The sequence below is a fragment of the Rattus norvegicus genome, chromosome X (assembly GCF_036323735.1).
Source record: "Rattus norvegicus strain BN/NHsdMcwi chromosome X, GRCr8, whole genome shotgun sequence".
Lineage (NCBI taxonomy): Eukaryota > Metazoa > Chordata > Mammalia > Rodentia > Muridae > Rattus > Rattus norvegicus.
Window position 1 is genome coordinate 41,502,005 of NC_086039.1, and position 21,611 is coordinate 41,523,615.

At 37.9% G+C, this 21,611-nt stretch overlaps 1 protein-coding gene and 1 pseudogene across 2 annotated transcripts in view; one reads left to right on the forward strand and one right to left on the reverse strand.

The window, feature by feature from the left end:
* Phex (phosphate regulating endopeptidase X-linked) overlaps positions 1 to 21,611 on the forward strand; it is a 248,666-nt gene that overhangs the window by 79,444 nt on the left and 147,611 nt on the right. For both annotated transcript variants that reach the window (XM_039099503.2, NM_013004.2), the window contains 2 exons: positions 4,205 to 4,298; positions 6,711 to 6,839. In XM_039099503.2, the coding sequence (XP_038955431.1) occupies positions 4,205 to 4,298; positions 6,711 to 6,839 (223 nt within the window). The remainder of the gene's footprint in view (positions 1 to 4,204; positions 4,299 to 6,710; positions 6,840 to 21,611) is intronic.
* LOC120099546 (small nucleolar RNA U3) lies at positions 19,524 to 19,604 on the reverse strand (annotated as a pseudogene).

Below are 21,611 nucleotides of genomic sequence, written 5' to 3' on the forward strand. Positions count from 1 at the left end.
CTGATGATTTACTTGGCCTGTTGTGGCCTGAACATCTGCTCTTATCAAAACTCTCCAGATGAGTTTACTTGTTTGGAACCCACTGACTGTGTGATAAAGATTTCAATAAATGATTCTAAGTGTCACTTATCTATGTATTCAGCTAAAAACTTTAGTATCTGTCTTAGGTTTTACTGCTGTGAACAGACACCATGACCAAGGCAAGTCATTTAATTGGGCCTGACTTACAGGTTCAGAGGTTCAGTCCATTACCATCAATGTAGGAACATGGCAGGCATGGTGCAGGAGGAGCTGAGAGTTCATCTTCATCTGAAGGCTGATAACAGAATACTGGCTTTCAGTCAGCTATTATGAGGGTCTTATAGCCCACACCCACAGTGATATACCTACTCCAAAAAGGCCACACCTCCAAATAGTGCCACTTCCTGGGCCAAGCATATTAAAACCATGACAGTATGCTAGAATCAATATTTTGTCTCATTTTTCCATCTCTGTAGCCCCTAGAACTATTGGTACATACCTGGGTGCTCAGAATGTGTCGAGTTCATGAAGCAAGGGTTTCTTCCATAGTACAGAGTATGCCTGTTCAATTAAGAAAAACTGGGGGCTGGAGAAATGGCTCAGAGGTTGATAGCACTTCCAGAGGCCCTGAGTTCAATTTCCAGCAACCACATGGTGGCTCACAACCATTTATAATGGTATCTGGCGCCCTCTCCTGGCTTGCAGGCATATATGCAGGCAGAACACTATGTTCCTAATAAATAAATGAAATGTTATAAAAAAAAAAAGAAGAAAATATACTAGTAACCTGAAATGTTTCATTCTCCACTGTATCGGTTCCATTTCATATTGGCCGGACCAAATAGTTGATAAAAGCAGGAAATAAGGGTTTATTTTGTCACACAGTTTGTGGGTTGTCAGTCTATCATAGTAGAGAAATCATGACAACTAGAGCTTGAGGCAGTTGGTCTTATTGCATCTACAGCCATGAAGCAGAGAGAAGGCTTATGTTCAGAAAATCTTCTTTTCATTCAGTCTCCACCCCACCCTGCCTATGGAATGGTGATACCTTCATTCAGGGTGGGTCTTACAACGTCTGTTAATTTGATCTAGATAATCTCTCACAGGCCTGTGATTCTAAGTGATTATAGATCCTGTCAAGTTGACAGTTTTAACCATCACACCAACTGTAGATGCTGAGTTATTCTGGCACCTTCCTCATGGTACCTGCACACTGGGTCAACAGTAAATGCTTGGTGAGAATTTCTTGGCTTATTGAGGAATAGGGATATGGAGGCAAAAAGAAAAGGCCTAAAAATGGTGTGTTCCTTTTAATGACTGAAACAACATGACTGAGGGTAATAGTTAAGGTATTTGGATGATGGATTCTGAGAAACCCTGTGCTTACCCCAGCAGGGTCTCTTAGGTTCAAGATAAAAATTTTACACTGTCTGTATTTTCATTTTACAAATTGAAAAAAATAATTAAGATAAATAAGGCTCTACTATATTCCTGACCACAGGCCCATTGTTTGGGGAACACAGTGTTTACTATTGCTAGTTTGTTTCCATTCAGTACATCAAAAAATGCTGCAATGCTGTATTTGTAGATACATGAATTTTATCACATCAGGAAATGGCTTAAAAATTTTGTTTTTTATTTCTTTTTTGTTTTTGTTGTCTTAATTTTTTCTTTATTCTTATCTCATATAATACATCCCAACTGCAGTCTCTCCTTTCTCCCCTTCTCCCAGTATCCCCCCTTCCCCTGCTTCTTCTGTTTCTCTTCAGAAAAGAACAGGTCTCCTAGTGATATCAACTGAACAGGACAGACTAGGTATAAATCCTTATATCAAAGCTGGATGAGGCAACCTAGTAGGAGGAAAAGGGTCCCATGAGCAGGCAAAAGAGTTAGAGACACCCCCTTTCCTACTGTTAGGAATCTATCAAAAACCCAAACTATGCAAACACAGCATGTATGCAGAGAGCCTTGATGAGGTCTGCCTAGTTGATTCTGTGGGTCGTGTTCTTCTGGTGTCTTTGACTCCTTTGGTTCCTAAAATCCTCCCTCTCCCCCCTTTTCTGGGTTAGTTGAGCATGTTTGGCTGTCAGTCTCAAATGTGTGTCGAGCATTTGTTTCTATCAAGTGCTGGAGGAAGCTTCTCTGATGGCAGTTGGGCTGGGCACCAGTATAGCGGAATATTGCTAGGAATCATTTCTTTAACTTTTTAAAATTTTGGTCAGTTGTGCTATGGTTTAGGTCTCTAAGCCATTCAGCTTCTAGTTCCTGGCCATCTAAGCAGTGTTGGGCATGGGCTCCCTCTTGTGGCTTGGACCTCAAGTTAGACCAGTCATTGGTTGGTCACACCCACAAGCTTTGAGCTACCATTGTCCCAGAGCATCTTGCAAGCAGGAGAAGTTATGGGTAGATAGGTTGAAGGTTTTGTGGCTGACTTGGTGTCCCAGACGCACAATTGTGAGCCTACCCTGGTTACAAAAGATGACTGGTTCAGGATCTATATCCTCCACTCTTCAGAGACCTAACTAGGGTTACCTTCATAGGTTACAGGAAATTTCCCTTGCACTAGGTTTCAACATTGTCTCTTATTCCACTTATTCCAGTCATCTCTCCCCATACTCTCTACCTCTATTCCCTTTCTTTCCCTCCTAATCCTTCCTTTAGAGAAACAGGAATTAAAACATTAGTAATGTAAACACAAATTAATAACAACAAAATGGCAAGTGTCATTTTTCCTGCGCAAGTATGCCATCTTAGCCAGAAGGGGAAAACAGTGGTGACTGAACCATATCTGACAAGGGTTTGCCAAAACTCTGAAATATTCAAAATGACTATATGAAACACATTTACATATGCAGTCATACTAACATAATTTTATGTGGATAATATGACTTAAAGTACAAATGTCATGATGCATAAAATTATGTCCTTAAACATTTTATCTTTAAAAATTTATATTTCTATATTTATTAAAATTAGTTCTTTGAAGGGCTAGAGAGATAACTCAGTGGTTAAGAGCACTTGATATTCTTGCAGAGGACCTTGGTTCTGTTATCAGCACCCACATGGTAACTCACAACTATCAGTAAGTCTCAAGTTACAGGGAATCATAACCCTTTCTTGGCTTCTGCAGACACTGCACATATGTGATGTACTTACACACATGCACACAAAACACTTACACATAAAAAAAATAAATATACAAATCTCCAAGCATGATGGCACATGCTTGCAACTACAGCACACTTATGAGATAGAGGCATAAGGTCATGAACTCAAGATCAGCCTGGACTACATAGCAAAAACCTGTCTCAAAAATGTTCCTGATATGCTAATCTGAATATCTATATAAATTGAAACAAACATCTCTATAATTATACATATGCAAAAAATAGTTTGCTCACTGGAGAATATCTAAGGTTGCAGAAGATCATGCAAATGAGCATGTGAATTGTTCTTGGTCGGTTTGATAGTATTACCATGTCACATTGCTACTCATATTTCTGCATGACCCAGGAGCCATCTTAGGAATGTGTCTCATTAGTCACCATGGTAATGGCTCATCTAAGAGGGGATGGGTCATTAAAAATCCATCATCATGGATGGGTTAGAAATAAACTCGGATCATACATCTTTCGGAGGTCAGTGATTCTTTTCCTTATAGAAAAAAAGGCAACACTTAAAATAGAACAGAGATTTGAAAATATGTATCTGTGTATTACAGAACCATGTGAGAGTCTTCATATGCTTAGAGGTCAACAGAGAGTTAAGAGTTCACTCTGTTAATTATTTTGTTATTTTAACCTCACAATCACCTTGTGAAGTAAGGAATAGCCTCACTTTTTTACAAGGAAAGATAATCAAGAAGACTTAGGTGACTTTCTTGAACTCACGTACTTAGAAACGTTATAGAAACAAAGTGAAAATTTAGATTATTGCTGTTAATGAATATTTTGGTTTTGTTTCTGAAGGCCAGTGATACACATAAATTGGAAAGGTAATCACTAATGTGAAGGTACTCCCATTTCCAGACACAGGAGGCATTGGGGAAGGGGCTGAAACCTTTAGGCTGACTTTGCTGGTGCTCGTTGACCTTGTAATAGCCTTGCCAACAGTTTTCCAAAGGTGTTTTTCAGGAAACCAGGTATGACCTAAACTATAATAAATGCTCATTTCTTTTTAACAGAACCATTGCCAACTATTTGGTGTGGAGAATGGTTTATTCCAGAATTCCAAACCTCAGCAGGCGCTTTCAATATAGATGGCTGGAATTCTCAAGGGTAAGTTGCTGAATATTGAAATGTTTCATCAGTGACCAACTTTACATGTTGGGGGCAGTTCCAATGTTAACTACTCCAGTAAAAAAAATAACTTTATGAATGGGCTGTGGGGAGCTTGCAATCTAAACTCTACTTTAAACTTTTTCGAATTAGTTCATTTTACTTACGTATTTCTATTTTCCATAAAAGTACCCCAAGCTCTGCATGGTGGCTGTATAATAAAATTTAAAGTGATGCTTGGGGCCAGCCAATCTTGTTCAAATGTCCATCCTTAACAACATATTTCTATTTTTTTCAGTGTTTTTAACTGAAATTACCATTTTGATGTTTCTTAATGATACATCCCTTTCAAAGTAGTTCAAGTTTATTTTAATTTCCTTACCTTTTCCTTGACAAACACTTGTGATAATTATGTGTATTTGTGGGGTTCTGTGTGATGCTTTGATCTACAAATGCACTCTAGAAAAATTCAGTCACGATAATGAACATATACATCATTCTAGCATCATATCACTTCTGTGTTGAGAAAGAACATCAAAGGCCTATGTTATCAAAATTGAAACACACAATTATCATTAACTATGATTACTTTATGCAGCATGATAAACATTGCATAATATCAGATATATGTAGAATATGAAATAGTTGATCTAAAAAAATCACAAAATAGAAGTTGGAGGAGGGAGAGCTGGGAAAGAGAGATATGCATAAAAGGGTACACAATTTCGATTAGACTGGAAGTATGCAGTCTGATGATCTATTTCACTGTAACTATGGTTTTTAAAGTTTCTTTGTGCTCTAATTTTATATATGATGTTGCAGCTTCATTTTTAATTTGATGTTAGAGTTGCATATTTAACTTTACTTATATATTTAATCTTGATTCTATCCTAATTCTGCTAGACTCATTTTAATTTCCTCCCATGATATCCTCTTTAAGTGCCTGAATCCATTCCTTGCCACCCCTGCCAATTACCAAGCCCCTGAATCTTTGTTTCTCACCCACCTTTGTTGTCTCCTAACTTACACAGACAGATGTTGCTTTCATCTGCATTTCCAAGGCTTGTGACTAATTCTGCCATGGCTTAGAGGACTTAAGGATTTTGTAGCTTTAAAAAGTATTTTATTTTTATATCTATTTAAATCAAAGTGAATGTCAAGTCACATAAGCTTTTATTTTATTTAACATCCAATTTAGTTATTAGAGAAACTGGGAAATACAGAAATTTATAGTAGACCATTATACTTGGAGAGGGATATAGTTATTTGGGGGCAATTTTTGACCCTTTACAGTCACTGGAATATAAAGTTACTTTATACGGGTAGATATGCATGAAACAATTACTTATATTTAGGTCAACCCAAATAGTTAAGATACAAAACAAGTTGATATTTTCACTGTGTGTGTATTTTTAACTCCTATGGATCACATAAAAGATGGTACCCAGCTGCTTTCCAGCCTCACTGTGAAGAAAATGAGAGAGCGAGGTGCAAGAAGTAGTGTGTGAAAATTTGAGGTTAGGTATAAGGGGATGTTTCTTGAACATGAAGTGCTAAATATAATATTGAATTGCCAAAGAAGGTTGTAGGATCTTTCTCTCTGGAGGTTTTAAAAATAACTTCATCCCTTACCTCTGAGAAGGGTTGTGTTCCCAGAAAGGAAAGGAAGGAAAAATGAATTTAAGCTTTAATCCCTTTTGCCCCACTCCAACAACCTGGCTCTAAAATTGTGCATGGGGTATTCCAGGCCACTATTCTCAGGGTCTCTCTCCCTCACTGTCTGCCGGTATATTCCAGCCTCCAGAGAAAACTTTCATGGCATTTATGTCTCTGCTTTCATCCCAAGAGTAAACCTTGGCACTTTCAAATCCTGCTTTGGAAGTCCCTTACTTGTTTGTAAATGTTTTCTTACAATGGCATAACAAGACAGATGGGAAAAGCCTTACATCTGTATTTCACTCTGCTATGGCACTATAAATGGGCTCCTTAGGTTGCTCATGGTGAGGTATGTTCTACGAACAAGAACTTTGATTGCCCCCAATTCCAAATTTTCCTGGTGGAACTGCAGTCCTCAATAGGTACTAAGTACTGTCTAGAGCCATGAACAGCATCTGCTGACCGTTCCCGTTTGCTGTAGAAAAGCTATGACCTTGCCCATATGGTTCTCTTAATGGAGAAAATTGAAATAAGGATGAAATGCATTGTTTTCTACTATCAAAGTATTTTCAGTTAGTTGTAGTTAGAAACTAGGGGCAAGCAGTTTCATTTTCTCTGTCTGATTTCACCTTGGCCTTTCCTGTCTGGCATATATCTTCAAGGGGGTGGGAAGTAGTTTTGTAGATGGTTTGACTTCTTTCATCCCCAGCAATAAATTTTATCTAAAGCTTAAATTATATTGGTTCTTTCCCACAGGTAATCCAGGGGACAACAACTCTGCTGCCTCAGTGGGACAAATGTGTTAACTTTATCGAAAGTGCCCTCCCTTATGTTGTGGGGAAAATGTTTGTGAATGTTCACTTCCAGGAAGATAAGAAGGAAATGGTAAGTGAAACCTTCTGGATGATAAAGGCCAACACCAAGAAGAGTGAGTGGTCTTCTAGGCAGATCTGACAGACACAATGATCCACAGTCTGCAGTCTTCTTAGATCCAGGCTGTATAGATCCAAGGCATTGTCTCCCACTTCTTTGCATTTTCCTAGGGAAACAGGAGTAAAGCTCTTCAAATGTGAGGCGGTGAACATATTTTGAGGGTCTGAGGACAGAATGTATGCAATAGCTGTCCAGAGGAGTGGGTGAGGGTGACTGAGGATATTACATATGGCTGCATAGAGACAGGTAAAAATCTTAGTCTAGGTGTGGTTTGAGGCTATGAATTTAAAGATATTTGTCACTATAATTACACATTTTTCTCCAGCTGTTTCAACTGCTTTGAAGGAGAGAAAAAATATATATATACTCATACACGAATATATATGTATCTTTCAGCATTACTGAGGTTTATTTTATTTGACATAAAATTGTATATATTCAAGGTGTACAATGGAATGATTTTACACACTGCAAAGTGATTACCACACCAAAATCAGCACATCCATCACCATGTTGACTGCTCTCTGCTTGTCTGTGGGATGGTATTGTATGACTCTATTTCTGGGGAGCCATGAACAAGAGTCTAACCACCTCGGATAGGGAACTGACAAAAGCAATGACTCCACCAAAGTCCAGCTTAGTGAACCACTGAATTTCACCTGGGTTACCTATATGGTTCTGAGAGAGTGGAGAAAGGATGGCTGAAAGCCCACTCCAGCATGGCTGACTGCTCACAAAGACTAGAACCCTGGAGTTCTTGCATGCGATGCCTGCAGCTCAACAGGCCAGAGTGTCTTTTGGGCAGCCAGCTGGTCTGTGCCTCTTCCATGCAGCTTGGCTGTTTTCTCTTTTGCAAGCAGCTTGCTTGGCCTCTTGTCTCCTCACCAGTCTTTCCCGTGTAAGCTTAGGGAGGGGCCTCGTGAACCTAGTCAGTTTGAAAAACTTCTCTAGATTTCTAGTTGTTTTTTTGAGTCCTAAGGAGCATCCCTTCAAAATTTCCAGTTGTAACAAATCCCACTGTGTGTTATTTTGAAAAGAAACTTCTTATATCTTAATGAAAGGAAATTGGTATACAACATATGGACACTTAATACATTCTCTCACAAATTTGAAGCGCACAGCACATTGTATATTGTTAGAAACTAAAGTCACCACACTGTGCATCAAATCACTGGAACTTCCTTATATGAAAGTCTGTGCCATTTGACTAATATCACCCAGTCCTACACTATGCCACTGACAACTTTGGTTTATATTCTCTGTATTTTGGAGTTCCAAAAATTTGCAGGAGGATTCTGCATAGAAATCTTATTTTTCCTTCTGTGTCTGGCTTATTTCACTTAGCATTATGTCCTCCAAGTTTTTCTATGTTATTGAAAAAGATAAGATTTCCTTGTTTCATGGCTAAGTAATAAACAGACATGCATCATACTTTCTACCTATTTGCTCACTGATGACCATTTAGGTAATTCCATGTCTTGGTTATTAGGAAAAATGCTGCAGTGAACATGACATTGAGCTGTCTCTTGAAGACATTGTTTTATTTCCTTTGGCAATATAGCCAGGAATAGGATGGCTAGGTTATTATTATTATTATTATTATTATTATTATTATTATTGAATTTTTGGAGGATCTTTTTTTATATTTTTTCTCCATCTTTATTAACTTGAGTATTTCTTATTTACATTTTGATTGTTATTCCCCTTCCCGGTTTCCAGGCCAACATCCCCCTAACCCCACCCCTCCCCTTCTATATGGGTGTTCCCCTCCCCATCCTCCCCCCATTGCCGCCCTCCCCCCAATAATCACGTTCACTGGGGGTTCAGTCTTGGCAGGACCAAGGGCTTCCCCTTCCACTGGTGCTCTTACTAGGCTATTCATTACTACCTATGAGGTTGGAACCCAGGGTGAGTCCATGTATAGTCTTTGGGTAGTGGCTTAGTCCCTGGAAGCTCTGGTTGCTTGGCATTGTTGTTCATATGGGGTCTCAAACCCCTTCAAGCTCTTCCAGTCCTTTCTCTGATTCCTTCAACGGAGGTCCCGTTCTCAGTTCAGTGGTTTGCTGCTGGCATTCGCCTTTGTATTTGCTGTATTCTGGCTGTGTCTCTCAGGAGGGATCTACATCCGGTTCCTGTCAGCCTGCACTTCTTTGATTCATCCATCTTATCTAGTTTGGTGGCTGTATATGTATGGGCCACATGTGGGGCAGGCTATGAATGGGCGTTCCTTCAGCCTCTGTTCTAAACTTTGCCTTGGAGGATCTTTTAAATTGTTTAACCTCGATGGCAGTGCCGATTCATATTTCAAGTAGCAGTGTACACGGTTTCTTTGTTCATTTATGCACTTGCCTCTTCTGATTTTCAGAGTAGTTACCTTAACAGACATGAAGTACTATTTCACTGTGGTTTGGATTTTTACTTTTCTGACTACTTACATACAATGCATTTTCATATGTCTCTTGGCTATTTGCATGTCTTTGGAAAATGTCTAGTCAGGTCTTCTGTTCATATTTAGTTAGGTCATTATTTTTGCTACTTTTGTATTGCAACTGCACTTTTGAGTTACATGTTTGTATTTAGCTACTTTTATGTGAATTTCTCTGTATAAATCACATTCTACCAATGTTAGTAAGCAAAATATCCATGTGTGATTCACTGATAGAGTACTGCTTTATCATTCTTATATGTAGGCATATAAGCGTATTGGACACAGGTAGTTTATAACCATTGAGTTTGAGGGTAAAGACACAGAGTCTATTAAGTCATGGTGGTTCAAATGGTTGGTGCTATATCATGATAATATCAAATGGTTAGTGTTATATTGTGATAATAATATCAAATGGTGGGTGTTATGCATCCTATCCTGAAGCTTATTTTTAAATACCACTAATCTAAATACATTCTCTTTTGTTAATTTGTCTTTACTATCTTTGGAGAATTTCTGTCAAGTTTGAGAACATATTTTTTAAATAAACAGGCCTATTCCAAATAGGGCCACTGAGAAATGAATGCTTTGTTTTTAAAATGCTCAGTATTCTTGAATGCTTTAGTTTGCCCTTTGGCCAGAGTAAATATACAGAAACCTTATTAAAGAATCACAGGGATATACCTAAAATCTCAAGAGAATATGAATACAATGAAGGAATAGAAATTGTCTATATATTGGGAGAGGTTCAGCACACTCATTTTTAACTAATCTGAAAAGTAAGAAATTTATTTTTCTCTGTTTTGGTGCATGTGTCCACTTTTCAAGTCTTACGGTATGACATTCTAACATAAGCTGATTTGGATGCCTTCTCCATTTATTTTGATATACACGAGGGTAGTATATTAATTGTATAGATGTTCTTTTTCATATTAAATTATTTGCCTCCCCTATGCCCAAATGGTTTGCCTCAGGGGATAGTTAAGTTGAAAACTTGTAAGAGAAACAAATCTGGCTTTTTCTAGGGTCATTATAGGGATCCCACCCAAGAGCCACCTGCAAACACTGATGCACTGGAAAAAGAATGGATTATTAAGAACAGTCCAGAGAAAAAGAAAAGTCACACTGGGGCAAATTCCAGAAAGTCTAATTTAGACTGAGAGACTGTGATAGCTACCAGGAGGAGTCTGTTAAACAAATGACTGTGATCAGGAGGTCACAAACCTCAGGTGCTACTGAAAGCTTCCTGTGTGAACAAATCACATGGCCCTGTTACAATGCAGAATCCATTGCAAGATGGCAAACCCACTGCATTTTAATAAAGGTTCCCTTTAACTTGGTCCAGGTTAGGCCCTAATTTCTAGCAAGTTGCCATTTTTTTTCCTGCTGCTGTTCCAGGTACCACACTTGGAGCGGCAAGTCCCTTACTTCACTCACTAGAAAATAATTATCACCTGAAACAGAAGCCCCGGTGGTGACTCACTGGAGCAGGTCAGTCCAGGCCAGGCCAGTTGTCGCAGACAGCAATACTTCACTTTGTTTACTCAAACAGTAATAGTGTGAGTAATACTTCAGTTTTCAGTCCCTGAAAATCTAAATGATTGAGATTGTGTCAGATACTGGGAGAGGGCCTCTGGACTTGTACCCTGCCCCACTCCCTACATTATTGAATTTGCCCCTAAAAAGTATACTTTTTAATGACAAACGCCTGTTCTTTAATGTTTCATGAGTCACCTCTACCACAGAGTTGGCCTAATGGCCTCTGGTTGATAGCCCCTGACATTCCTGTTATCTATTTGTGGCTGAGAGGGAACAAATGATTCATTTCAAGGTTTCCTTTCTAGAGGGAAAGTGACTTCTTCCTTATCCCTGTCTGCTGTCATAGCTCTCTGCCTCTTCCAATCCACTGATCTACTAGCACTGTCTTTGTGTGTGTGTGTGTGTGTGTGTGTGTGTGTGTGTGTGTGTATGTGTGTGTGTGTGTGTGTAATTACACACTACTGTTTCTTTATGGTTTTCTAAGTGCAAGTATACCTAGTTAGATGCAGGCACACTGACCTCAGTTCTTATTCCTTCACTCACAGAATTATTGGATTTTAGCCAATTTAATTAGCAACGAGACAAACAGGATATAGAAAAAGAGAGTCTTTCAACACGGAGCCACCCAAAGAGGGGAGATAGAATGAATCTTCTGCCATTCAGAGAGTGGGACAGAGGTGTTAGCTTTGAGTCTTGCTTGTATGGTACCTAAGGGACTGGCCAGTGGAGTGAGGGAAAGGAGATGGGAGACCTCTTTTGACATTTGTTGTCTTTGTGGTCTGATGTAACACTATACGGCAGAGCCAGGATATAGGTCCTGTGCATGAATTTAAATTTCCTAGGGATTATGTTTATTAAAAGTAATAGGTTGGTAAGATGACTCAGTGGGTAAAGCTCTGTCTCTGCAAGCCTTAAGACCAGAGTTCGATAAAAATTTAGCAGAACAGAAGCAGGTGAAAGTAATTTAATTTTAGCACCCTGATCCTATGTAAAGGATTGTTGTTTCAATGTACAAACAGAAGGAGCGGTTGACATCAGGTGTTTTCCTCTTTAGTGCTCTGTTTTAGGTTAGGTTTTCTGAGAAAGGATCCCTTAGTGTACCTAGAGCCTCACTGACTTGGTAAAACTCCCTGACTAGGAGGCCACACCTACTGAATGCTGGAATTTTAAGCACAGACACTTCCAGCTTCTTGCATGTGGTTTGGGGATGGGAACTCGGGGTCCTCATTCTTTCGTACTAGACACTTTGACGACCTAGTCATCTTCCAGCCTGTAACTGCTGCCTTAAATGTACAGGGAACTATCTTAGATTAATGCTCTTAGAGGTCAGGTGAAGATTCCTAGGAAAGTAATGAATAGAAATGATTGTCATGAGGTTTGGTTCAATAGTCATGATAATTAAATCTAGTGATGAAGATCTTGATGATTAACTGGGGTTTAACTGTATGGCCACTAGGCACACTCCAGATGTGGAGCCATTTACTACTGGTTTTGTGATTACTATGAGTGTTTCCACTTTCCAGATTGACAAAGCTGAGGCTTGAAGAGTATACATAAATTTCCCCCAAAGCATGAAAATTGCTTAGGTTACATCTAAATCCAGTTAATCTGGCATAAACCCATGGTCCATTGTGAATTAATTTTCTGTTAACTATAATTAACTTTTGAAATAATTAGTGTACATAAGACAAAAGTCCCTCAAAAAGAAACATTAGTTGTGGTGTTTCCAGTCTGTGATCAGGTGACCCTACTGCTTTTTGACCTGTGACAATACAGCCTCTCATTGAGATGCATGTTGTATAACACAGCCCTTACCTTTTAGACAGGGGAATAGGAAGGGGCAGGAATCTAATGAATTAAATAACTACTTCTAGAGCCTATACAAAGACTCTACCCTGTTTGGATAGCACCATCTTGAGGGCAAGCCTTTGGCACACAGACATTTGAGGGCCACATAAAAGCTGGACTACAGTGTAGTCTCTAGCTTCTCCCTGAAAGACACCTGCATCAGCATCAGTTTCTAGGATTAGGAACTCAGAGACTTCACATTGGCTTTTAAAATTCAATTTAATTCAATTAATTGAAACTTGTTAGAAGCATACTCTAACAATAGGATAGAAAGGCAAAGGCACCCATTTCCCTTAGATTTCTAGAGGCAGAAAACAGAAAATGCTTCATTTCTAGCATTTCAACATTTTAAAGAAAAGGGCATTGGAACTAGTTGAATTTCATCTCTGTGTTCATATATTTCTCCAAAGAAGAGGCAAACAATAAGAACCAAGAGGAGCATCAGAGCTTTGATGTAAAACTACACTTTAGGCATGCCTTTGGTTCAGTCTGCATGCCAAGCTCAATTTACAGGGTTTTCAACATCTTCAACTCTAAGGAGTGATCTCTAATATTTGGTGTAGTGAAGCAAGACTGTACTTCTCAAAACTTTTTTTTTAAAAATTATTACTTGCATTCCATAGTTACTAAGCATAAATGTGGACACACATATTAAAGAATAATATGTTTATTGTGATGAAGTTTTTAAAGTTTTTTTTTTTAACTAGAAAATTTACTAGTTTCTAGAAAATTCAGTAAAGTTAGAATTCCCTTCTGAACGTTTTGGCTAAGCTGAATTTGTTTATGTGTTTGTTTTTGTTTTCATTCTTTCTTCATATCTCCTTTTATTTTATTAGGTACACTATGTGTGCAAACACCCTAACTTCACTCGTGTATCGCAGCTCCATGAGGAGGTGGTTTTTGCTGTTTTTCACATTTTCTGTTTTTAATCATACAACAGATCCCATTAAAAGAAAACAATAACAATGACTGCCACAGTTTTTGTTGCTTCTAAAACTAGTAAGGGCTTCTTTATTTTCCTTTTTAAACATGTATTTTTGTTTATGTGTATGTGTGTGAGCTCATTTGAGTCTGTGTATCATGTGTACAGGAACCTGTTGGGGGCTAGAAGAGAGGGCATTAGTTCCCCTGGGATTAGAGTTTCAGACAGTTAAGAGCCACCACATGTGTGCTAGGAAGCAAAGCTGGGTCTTCCCCAAGAGCAGTATGCACTCTTAACTGCTTAATTAATCTCTGCAGCCCCACAACAATAGACTTTGTTTGGGACTACTGCAAGAGGTATCATCTCTCTTGCAATAGAAAAAAGAGCTTACATTCAACTATGCCTATTAGCAAACAAACCAAGAGGTTTATAGTCAGTAAGCAGAACAAGAGAGCCCTTGGATGGCAAAGTCCCGAGAGGAAACACGGAGAGAAGGAAAATTTAACCAAACTTATTCTCTCCACAGGTAGGCCAAGGTAATCAGATATTAAACATAGGGAATGAAAGGTTTGATTTGATACTGAGAGTGATGAGACTTTGAAAATGGAAAATTCCTTCCAACTCTATTGAGCAGGACGTTGTCAAGGCAGGTCTGGTAAGCTCAGGATGGGGGTGGGGACTAGGAAGGAGGGCAGTGTCAAGATTTAACTGAAAAAAGAGCTCATAGGAGACTGACTGAGTTTGGTCAAAGGGAGAATCTTTTCCAGCTCTTACATGAATCGGATTCATAAGATACCAAAATATTCTATACACAGAAATTTAATTAAAGTAGGGTAAATCTTTATACCTCATATTTAAACTATCAGGTGAAGAATATGAGTTTTACTTATTGCTTAGAACAGTTTAGTTCGTCTTGTATTCCAGAAGTTTCTACTCCACCCCTCCAACTAGTAAAGTCGTAGATGACCTACAGATGACTACAGTGTCTTCCATTTGTCTGGGTTGCTCTCTATGTGAGTAATTCTGGTATAACTCTTATCCTAAGAACTGAATTCTCCTCCTACCTCATACTGCTTCAACTGGTGTTGAAGACTTAAATACCCACATGGGTCCAATTGCAGTGGTAAGTTTGAACTTGAAACCTCCATATACTAGGAGCTCACCTCATCAGTGAGCGAAGATAATTGAATTGATGTGCTCCCATTAATATTCTTTAAGTTCTTCAATTCCCTTGTTCACCATTCCTTTCCGTGGTTGAGTTAATGAGATGTAACTCTAACGTTGATGGCAGAAGTCACCTGAAAGTCAGTGTCATGCATTAAACCACTGCCCTTATACTTAGTGGTTCTTTGTTCCCTACATATGCAATGCTCATGACAGATGCTCTCACAAAGATCATTATCCAGAAAAAAACGGTTCTCTTGAACACAGATTACGCATAGAATAAATACTTTGACAACCAAATGTGTCCTTGCTTAGTCCATCTAGTAAATTGAACCAGGTAGCAATAGGGTCAGTTTTTAGAGAAACTCTGTTGAAGACCCGAAGTAGGGAAAATGAACTGATTTGGGTTTTAGAATATTACCCTTGTTACATTGGTATCTCAAAATCAGTATCTCCTTTTACCAAGTTGGGAAAATTAGTTAATGCTTTGAACCTATTTTCGTATTTATAAATTGTCCACGTGTATCTGTTGCTAGAAGAATGCGGTGTAACAATCACTCACAAAATCAAACTGGCGTTTAGCAATAAGCAATTACTTCTGGTGCATCTGGAGTCCGTGGTGGTCCCCTCTACAGATCTTTTGATTTTGGCTGTGCTTGCTCAAATGTCTGGGGGTTGGCCCATCAACATTAGTTTTGGCAGAAATGACTGGGACAACTAGGCCCTGCTCCATGTGTCTTCCTTCTATCATCTCTCTAGCCCGGGCATGCTCCCATGGTGATGGCAGAGGTGCAAGTGAGCAAGCAGAAACATGTGAGGTCTCCCGATGCTCAGGCTTAGACCTGGCATAAAGGTTGTGATGCTTCATCTTCATTTTCATCTTGACCAGATTTAGAATCACTATAGAAACACACCTCTGAGAGTATTTGGATTTAGTTGAAGACAAAAGACTCAACTTAATTGACAGCACCATTCACTGGACTGGTTAAGAACAAAGTAAACACTCATTGTTCTCTGTTTCCTGACTGTGATACAATGTGACCAGCTTCCCCAAATTCCCCGTTACTGTGTCTTCCTCACCTGATACACTAGAGCCAATATCAACCCTTCCTCCTTCTGGCTATCTTTTGTCAGGTATTTTATCACATTACCCAGACAAGTAGCTAAGAAAAATGCCACGGATACTTCCTGTTGACCAAAGCAAGCCTGAAGGCAGGGCCAGATTTATAGAGCTAGAGGGTTTAGTGAGAGGATCTAAAGCCATATAGCAAAGGCTTTGTTAAAGAAAGGATGCCAAACTAAAGCTTTGATTTCAGATTATCACAGATAGAGATAAAATAGTACCCACCTTTTTTGGTTTGGGTGAGGATTAAATGAGATAATTCTTATAGTTTGGTCAGCACAATCCATCATGCACAGCAAGTAGCCAGTCAATGGTAGCACATGTTTCTTCTGTCGGTCATGTCTACCATTAACAGGAAAGGTAGCATTTATAATATGAAAGTTTTGACACAGGCTGTGGCATCTTCTGCATGCAGATTGCCTCTTTCTAATCTATCTTAAAGTGAGAGAAATACAGGCACTTTTGTCATTACTAGGCCTCCATTGTTTCCTGCTTAAGAGCTTTCAGTTGGAGTAAAACCCTGTTTCTTTTTTTTAAAAGATTTTTTTTATTTATATGTATGTGTGTTTCTGGGTTAGTACATGCACATGCATGTGGGAGGAGGCCAGGAAAAGATGTACAATCCTCTAAAGCTGGAGTTACAAATGTTTGTTAGTAGATACCAAGAACTAAACTGTGATCCTCTGCAAGAGCAGCATGCACTCTTAACTGATGGGCCATCTTTCCATCCCTGGAATAAAGATCTTTTAATGCCATTGGCTTGGCAACATCCCAGAAGCTGCCCTATCATTTAACATTAGTTTGGCTCATAGGAGAATCTCAAGAAACTACTCAAGGAGCCAAATATAATTTTTATAACAGATCCAGGTTTCACAACTCTCTATTGGCTGAATCTTGTTGCAGTAAATATTCTCAGACTCCAGTGTTGACAACTCACTTATGCAATCTTTGGTAAAATGACATCCAGCGAAAGAAGTAATTTAGATAGCTCATTGGGAATTCTTTTGAAGTAAGTGTGGACATTATTCTTGGCTTTGGTCTTGAGTGTGTTGCCACGATTGTGACACATTTGGCCCACTTTTCACATTTGTTGTCTCCATCTTGGGATAGCACTGGACTGTGGTGCTCTTGCCACATTTTATTGGTCACCATCTGGGCAAGCAAATTGGATCATACCTCTGCAGTGCAAAAGCCTAGTACTGGAGACTCATTTGCTGCAAGAAAGTATTTGTGCCTTAATCAAATCTGAATATGGGGAGTAACCAAACACAGTTACTTGCTGGGGGAAAGGGTGTAGTTATCACAGCTAAGGTCAAGAGCTGAGCCATTAGGATGACACAGTTGACTTGTAAAAATTATTCTAGTTTCTGATTCCTTCCCTCTGAGAGTGGCAAAGTGGCAAACAGGACTTGATAAATTATAAGATAGGGAAGAGCGTGTATATTCATATTCAATGAAAAGGATATTCTTCCTGTTCCTAGCCCAGTCTTACAGCTGTGTGGCTTTTGATGAAAGGACATGCTAAACTCTTATGCCATCAGACTAATATGCTTTATAGCATTACTTGGGCCAAAATAATGGGATATTCTTTTTTTTTCCCTACATGCTTAATGACTTTGAAAGTTTGCTAATCCTGACACTGTGATATGATTTATTAGCTCATTTGGCTGCTAGAAACTGCAGCAGTTTCTGTGCTTAGAGTTTTTTTTTTTTGGCTTAGCCACTTATTCTGCTTCCATTGTAGGTCCATTTTTTTTTACTTATTTCAATGACATTACTATGTTTTTATCAGAAGCTAATTAAAAACTCATTTATATAAATATTTATAGCCTAATAAATCAATTAATATGCAATATTTATGAATTCACTTAATGATTGAATTTCTAGTAAAATGACAATTGCCCTTTCCTGAGAATATGCTCTCTCCCTTTTCAGTTAACTACAAACATTAGTAATGGTGTCCATTTTTCCTTTTCACTAATCAAGTAGTTTGATGTAGAGGAAACAGACTCTGTTCTATTTCAATGGTATATGGAAGTAGAGATAGAGATAGAGACAAATAGAAGACAGACAGACAGACAGACACACAGAGATAGAGAGATAGAGATGTAATGTTGATAGCACCAATTTAAAAGTAGACTTGGCTAACTTATTAAGTTATCTGCCTGTCATAAAGTTTGCATTTGATTGCAGTCTATTGCCATGCTAGAGACATTTGCTATTCATTGATGAATTCCATAGGTGGATTCAGTTTTGAATCACTCAATTTGAATAGGTCCATTTTAAAAAATGACTTTATATAAAAAAGGAATACCATGTACTTTCCCCTCTTTTAAAGTTCCATATTATTAAATCTTGGTTATATTTGGAATTACAAGATGATGATTATAGACTTGCATACATGAAAAACATTTGATTCAGTTTCAGTTCCTTGTTAACTATTTACTCGAAGCATTTTTTAAAATTTTAACAGGATTACTTAGTATGATGGTTGAGTATATGTACACAAGCTACAGCCATCAAATCTAGCTTCTCATGTGCTAGTAGTCCCTCCAGGCTCCAGCCTCTAATAATTACTCTTCGATTTTCAGTTGAGTTATTTACTTTTACCGTCCACATGTAGCATACTCTTTCATCACTAACATTTGTTATTTAAAAACCATAGCCATTGTAGCTGGGGGGAGATGACACTGGTTGTGATCTCCACTTCCCCATTGGCTAATAACACTAAACATTTTCTTTCAGGGGTTGCTTGGCCATTTGTATTTCTTCTTGTAAGAAATTTCTATTCAGATCATTTGCCCATTTTAAAATTGAATTCCTTGGGTTTTGTTTTTCTATGTCTTTTTTTGTACTTTATATGGTTAGGATATTAATATTTAAACAGATGATTAGCTTAGAGATATTTTCTTTTATTTACCAGGTTGGTTCTTCATTTCATTGCTTTAGTAGCACAGAGGATTTCTAGTTTCATGAATTCCAAATCTGTATTTTTGTTTTCGTTTTCTATCCTTTGAGGACCAAATTGAAAAAAAAATTACAGCTTACTCCAGAATTTGGAACTGTTTTTTCTGTTTCCTTCTAGTAGTTTATTGGATCGATTCTCCTTCCTTCATTGTACAAATTGAGAGACAGGATCTAGTTCAAATATTGCATATATGAATATCCAGTCTTCTCAGTACAATTTTATTGAAGAGGAAAATGTATGTTTTGGCCTTTTGTTGGGAATCAGTTGGCTGTAGAAGCATGGATTTATTTCTGGCATTCCTGTTCTGTTTCATTGGCTCGTGTGCCCGTTCCCATGCCAATACCATGCTGCTTTGCTTATGCTTTTGTTGTATGTCTCAAAATTAGATATTGTGATGCCTTCGGCTTTGCTCTTTTTTTCAAGATTGTTTGGAATCTTTTTTGCCTCTGCATCAATTTCAGAATGGCTTTTGCTAGTTTTGTAAAAAGCAAAAATATTTACCCAGAAATTGTTTTGAATCTGCAAATCATTTTGAGTACCATGGACATTTTAGCAATATTAATTATGCCTCTCATGAAAATGAGAAGTCCTTCCAATGTTTGGGCTCCCCTCTTTCCTTAAACACAGAACTATTCTTTCCATTGTAGACGTCTTTTACTTCTTGTGCTAATCTAGTCCTACATATTGTAGTAACGAACTATAGAAATGATCCCTGAAAGTATAGTCTTTAGTCCTACATATTGTAATTCTTAGCTATTGTGAATGGATTTGCCTTTACAGTTTCCTTCTCATCAGTTTTATTGGGATATAATATGCTAGTTGTTTTGTGTATTTATTTTATATCTTGTAACATTATAGAATTTATCATTTTGTGAGTCATTCGATGTAGTTTTAGGTTTTTCTGTACACAGGATCATATAATCTATAAACAGGGATGCTTTATTTCTTCTTTCCTGTCTGTATGCCTTCTGTTTTTTACTCTTGCTTAGTTTCTTCAGTTAAAACTTCCAGTGGAGAGTTCAAAATGCATGAGGTGATGAATTTGTCTTTACTAAGCATCTGCCCCATGTTAGTATTATGAACATGAGATATATCATGTAAAAAATCATGTAAAAATCATACATGATATACAAAGTCATAAATGTTACTGAAAATAGAATTTGCAGGATACCTGGTGGCTTTCTTACATATATCTATAGTATTATTTGGTCTATGTCATGGTTCTTATTCTTAACATTCCTAGACCTTGTTAGGGAGACTAAATAAAAAGTCGTGTTATAATTTTTTAAGATTTTGAAATTATCAAGATGCATATGAACCAAGTTTTAATACACTGTCTGGGTGGATGAGGCTGTCCATTGCACCATTTCTTTCTTTGGGTTCTCAGGCATGGTTCCGACAGTATAAGAACTCTGTAATATTTAACATTGAATAAGAAGTAAACCTAAGGGGAAAAAACAAACCAAATAATACATCATATATATCTATATTGTACTGATTATAAGTCTGAGAGGGACTCCAAAAAGGAATTGAAAAATCAGGATGAGATTCATGGATATGAGTAAAGATTTTGACTGATTTTGTAGGATTTCTCTATAGCTAGAAGCAAAAAATAGAAGGGAACTATAGCCAATCATGGGATGAACTGAATCCCTAGGCCATAAAACACTGTTGTCATGTATTTAAATGAAACACCGTGTACCATCATTACCTACTTATATGAATGGAAAATTTCTTATATCTGTGTGTGGGGAGAAAAGATGAGGAGAGAGAGAGAGAGAGAGAGAGAGAGAGAGAGAGAGAGAGAGAGAGAGAGAGAGAGAGAGAGAAGGGAGTGGGAAGGAGATGATAGGAGAGTCTCATTTTTTTTTAAAAGCTCATGATGGAAGAATAGCATAGATATAGATACATGTGAAACTTTGTATTGTCTGATATAGGATATTGTGACCAAATTCATGGACTGCAACAAATGAAGAGAGTCTACTTTTAAATGCTCATTGTTGAGGAAGTGAACTAACCACTGCTATAGACCAATCAAATGGACTGTATTTTCAGTCCATTGAAACCTAGAGGGCCCTTAACTTGAATGTTGCAGATTTTATTACAGTAATATTTTAGTTAATTCTTGTATGTTACATTTTGTTCTTTGACTCTAAGTAAACATTTTGTGTGCATAACTTAACCTGCTGACTTCTACTTTAAGTGATTTCCATTAATGCTATATGATGGCTCGTGGAGCATTAGGTCAAGGTTTGATGTGGAAATATTATTTCTCTTTCCCCCCTTATTTAAAAATTATGTCAGGCTTTTGCTGTCACAGGGCATACAATTTGATTAAAGACAATGTTATTGTATGATTCTGTAGACTAGTCTATCGATAAAAATCAAAAGTGTTCTGTGATTTATCTTCCTTTTTCCAACATGCTAAAATTATTAACTTCTTTGCATTGGCATGCCAACCAATGATATTAATCATTTTCAAAGATTTTTCTTGGTCTGAAGGTCTGTTAGGGTAGTTCAGTACTATGTCACAGAAAATGTTATAGAATAAGTCCATAAAAGAAAGAGAGGGGGGAGAGAAGGGGATCCTCAAGGGCAAAGAAGGACCAAGTGTGGCAAGAAGTGAAGTTATATGCTTACATTTTGACATTGATGAAAGCCACAAAGGGAGTGAGTTATCAAAGAATTGATTTAGGGTGGACAGAGGTGTGTGTGTGTGTGTGTGTGTGTGTGTG